The following is a 3,414-nucleotide window of genomic DNA, read 5'->3' as shown; positions in this document are numbered from 1 at the left end:
CCCCGCCCCACTCGCCTGCAGGCCCGCCCCTGGTGAACTGTTGCTCAGCCACACGCTGGGGCGGGGGGGCTCTGCCCCGGGCCTGCTGGGAAGTGTAGTTCTGGAGGAAAGTGCAGCTGCCGAATGTTAGGATTGTCACACCTCCAAGGCTAAATTTGGGATGTGTAAGAGAAGGTGCGAGCCTCAGGGTAATGGGGCAGAGCTGGCTCTCGGGATTCTTTTTCCTCCAGTTTGGGCAGGTTGAGGCCGTCTTGGTATAACGCTCTCATCAGCTCTTTTCCCATGTGTAAAAAGGGTAGGGGGATTCTGGGAAGATCCCAGCGGTTCAATACAGGTTGGATCCAATCAAGGACCCCACGGAATGTAGCCTTGTTCCATCATCCGGGAGGCCTGACCTATCAGTTCCCTCCGGATCAGACCAGCAATGTCTGAGGTTAGGGACTGAGAAGACCAGATTCTGCTCGGTATTTTGCAAAGTCTTCCCCCAATCACTTCCCTTGGTGACAGCCATTATAAGTGCCTGTGCTGTGAGGAGGTGGGTGTGCCCCAGCATACACCTGCACCCAGGAGGAATGGGGTGAAAAAATACCAAAGACCCTAGAGACTCCAGAACACCCCAAACCTTGCTTCTTGAGGGACAGAGAAACAGGGCCTTGTTGGGCCAAGATTTCTTGGTCACGAAATCTTCCAAAATTGTTCTGGAACCCACCCCTTGGACTTGGGTCGGGGAGGGCAGTAAGGGGTTCTGTATAGACTTTAGGGTGGCTGTGATGGAGACTCTGGGGACAGAGATTAAGAGATTGAGTAAGGGACATGGCTCTGACTGCAGGATGGAGGATTCTGGTCCACTGAGATATGGGGGTGATGGGACATCTAGGTTGGAGGATATTGGGGAAATGTCAGTTGTGCCCTCCTGGGATGGGAGGTGAATGGGACCTCCTGAGTGGCTAGGTGGGCCCATTAGTTTGGGCTCTGGAATGGAAAGGAGGAGGACATGCCCCTCATAAGCTACTGTTATGGGTCAGGAGGGCACTCAGTGCCACCCATGGGAACTACTGAGATGATGGGGTGGGGAGGGCTCAGTGCAGGATGACTTTGAGAAACTGCATCTCCGCTGACGAGGCGTGGCAGAGGCCTGAGTGACTGACTCCTCATGCCAGCCCTGCTGGGTGAGGACACTGCAGGCAGCCTTTAGGGTGAAGAGTTTATTTATTGTTCAGCCCCCTTGGCCTGGCCAGCCCCGGCTTCTACCAGCAGTGGTAGTCAGGATAGGTCTCGGACACAAATTCAGGGTGGACAACATAGTTGTTTCTCTGGGAACCACCGGTCTTCTTGAAGTGACTTGTGTCCCATCTGTGGGGAGAGATGGGTCAGCCCTTTTGGACCCTCATATATCTGACTCCAATTCTCAATGTTAATCTTATCCCAACATTTTGCCCTAATACTGACCCTAGGCTCCAACATTGACCTCTTGACCTCAGGTACTACTGTTAAATTTTTGATTCCCAATACCCACTCCCTAACATTGACTTCCTACCCTTTAATTCAAAAACATCAATTGATGTTTTTGAACTGTGGTGTTGGAGAAGACTCTTGAGAGTCCCTTGACTGCAAGGAGATCAAACCAGCCAATCCTAAAGGAAATCAGTCCTGAATATTCACTGGAAGGACTGATGCTGAAGCTGAAACTCCAATACTTTGGGAAGAACTGACTCATTGGAAAAGACCCTGATGCTGGGCGAGATTGAAGGCAGGAGAAGGGGATGACAGAGGATGAGATGGTTGGCTGGCATCACCGGATTGATGGACATGAGTTTGAGCAAACTCTGGAAGTTGGTGATGGACAGGGAAGCCTGGCATGCTACAGTCCATGGGGTCGCAAAGAGTCGGACACAACTGAGCGACTGAACTGAACCCTTTAATTCAAGCCCTGAACCTAACACCCTGATCTCTTGACTCTAAGCCCCACTGCCAACCTGTAACTCTTCAATGCCAATCTCCATGCCCTCTCCTGGGGCTCTCGTTTAGTTGCCAGTTTGACTTCCCCATGGCACTAGCGCCCCCTTGTGTCATCGTCCCGTCGGTGCATTACAGCGAACAGTTCTTATCCCAGCTAGACCCTGGGTGCCCCGCCACTCAAGGTTACAGCTTCTTTTGTGGGTGCGAATTTGCATGTGTGTGCGCCAGACTTACCTAAGGTTCGGACAGGGGTAGTACGACGGCTGGGGAGTTATAACAGCACATTGCATTCCGGATCGGTGCTCGCAGGGAGACACACTCCTGAAGGAAGAAACGGTGGGCAGGAAGGCCTTTTGATTTCTCTCCACACCCCAGCCCAGACCAAGACCCTGAGCCGCGTTTCAGGTGTCTGTCCTCCGGCTAGGAGATCCTCCCCTCCAGCCTCCTGGCCCTTCAAGATCTCCTCGAAGTATTGCCTCCGGGAAGACACCTGGAAGTCCCTCTCCCCACTAGGCCTGGTTTCTGCCGCCCAGGCTGGGCCACGGAGAAGGCTGTACTCTGGGGAGGGTTGGAGGTCCAGTCATTGAGGATCCTGGATCCTCGCTTATCGACAAGGCGATAAGCTTGTCGAGAAAGGCTTAAGCACTTTCTCCTTCTTCCACACCCTTGTGAGTGATAAAACCCAGTTTCGCTCAATATATCAGGCTGTCCCAGCCTGGGGAGGGACGGGGTGTCCCCACAGGGTTAGGGACAGAGTTCAGGACCCTCTCCCCCTTTCGCAGCTCTCTAGGCAGACGCGGATGTTGGAGTTCTCCCAGGCTCAGCCCGTCTTATCTAAAGCCAAGTGCAGGGAGATAGATGGCAATCTGAGCTTTTGCTGAGTGCCCGAGCCTCAGTTTCCTCCACAATAACACGCGAGGCTGTCTATCTCCGGAGGTGGTGCTGGGCTCCGAGGAGGCCAGGACCCTTCTGTTACCCACTCGGTCACCATTTCCTCGCCCTCTTAGAACCCAACGATAACCCTGCCGATGTATCAACCACGAGGCCCAGGAATAGGGGACACTATTCTGAGGACACGTGGCTCTCCGCAAGCTAGAACCTGCGTCTCCACGGCCTGGTGGCCGGGTAGGGGGCAGGGCCTGAGAGCGAGGGAACGGGATGAAATTGGTGCACGGGGTTTGTTCCTCCAAGAAGCTCTCCGGCGGAGCCTCCAGAAGACAAACAAGAGTCAGGTGGACCTTGAGCCCAGTTTGTGCAGGTCTCTCGCCTCAGCAGTCTGCTCAGGCCATGAGGCCCGAGGAAGGGACAGGGAGGCGCCCAGTAAGGGGACCGCGCGGGCTGGAGGCGGAGTGGGGTCTGGCACAGAGGCCGAGCAGAGCTAGAAGTGGCGCGGGATGCTGAGCCCGCAGGGGAGGTGGCGGGGTAGGACAGGGCTCTGGGGGCGGGGCTTGTTTG

At 54.8% G+C, this 3,414-nt stretch overlaps 1 protein-coding gene across 1 annotated transcript in view; it reads right to left on the bottom strand.

Annotated features, from left to right (window-relative positions):
* Nucleotides 1-1,172: 1,172 nt before the first annotated feature.
* The window catches only part of LOC104988693 (chromosome unknown open reading frame, human C9orf24), a 14,628-nt gene continuing 12,386 nt past the window's right edge, over nucleotides 1,173-3,414 (bottom strand). Inside the window, exons 6-7 of the mRNA XM_010840105.1 lie at nucleotides 2,194-2,281; nucleotides 1,173-1,353 (exon numbers count right to left, since the gene is read on the bottom strand). Coding sequence (XP_010838407.1) covers nucleotides 1,248-1,353; nucleotides 2,194-2,281 — 194 coding nt within the window. The 3' untranslated portion in view covers nucleotides 1,173-1,247. The remainder of the gene's footprint in view (nucleotides 1,354-2,193; nucleotides 2,282-3,414) is intronic.

This window comes from Bison bison, unplaced genomic scaffold (genome assembly GCF_000754665.1).
Source record: "Bison bison bison isolate TAMUID 2011002044 unplaced genomic scaffold, Bison_UMD1.0 scf7180017864141, whole genome shotgun sequence".
In the NCBI taxonomy this organism is placed as follows: domain Eukaryota; kingdom Metazoa; phylum Chordata; class Mammalia; order Artiodactyla; family Bovidae; genus Bison; species Bison bison.
The sequence above is the reverse complement of the archived record's forward strand: the minus strand, read 5'-3'. Positions and strand labels throughout refer to the sequence as shown.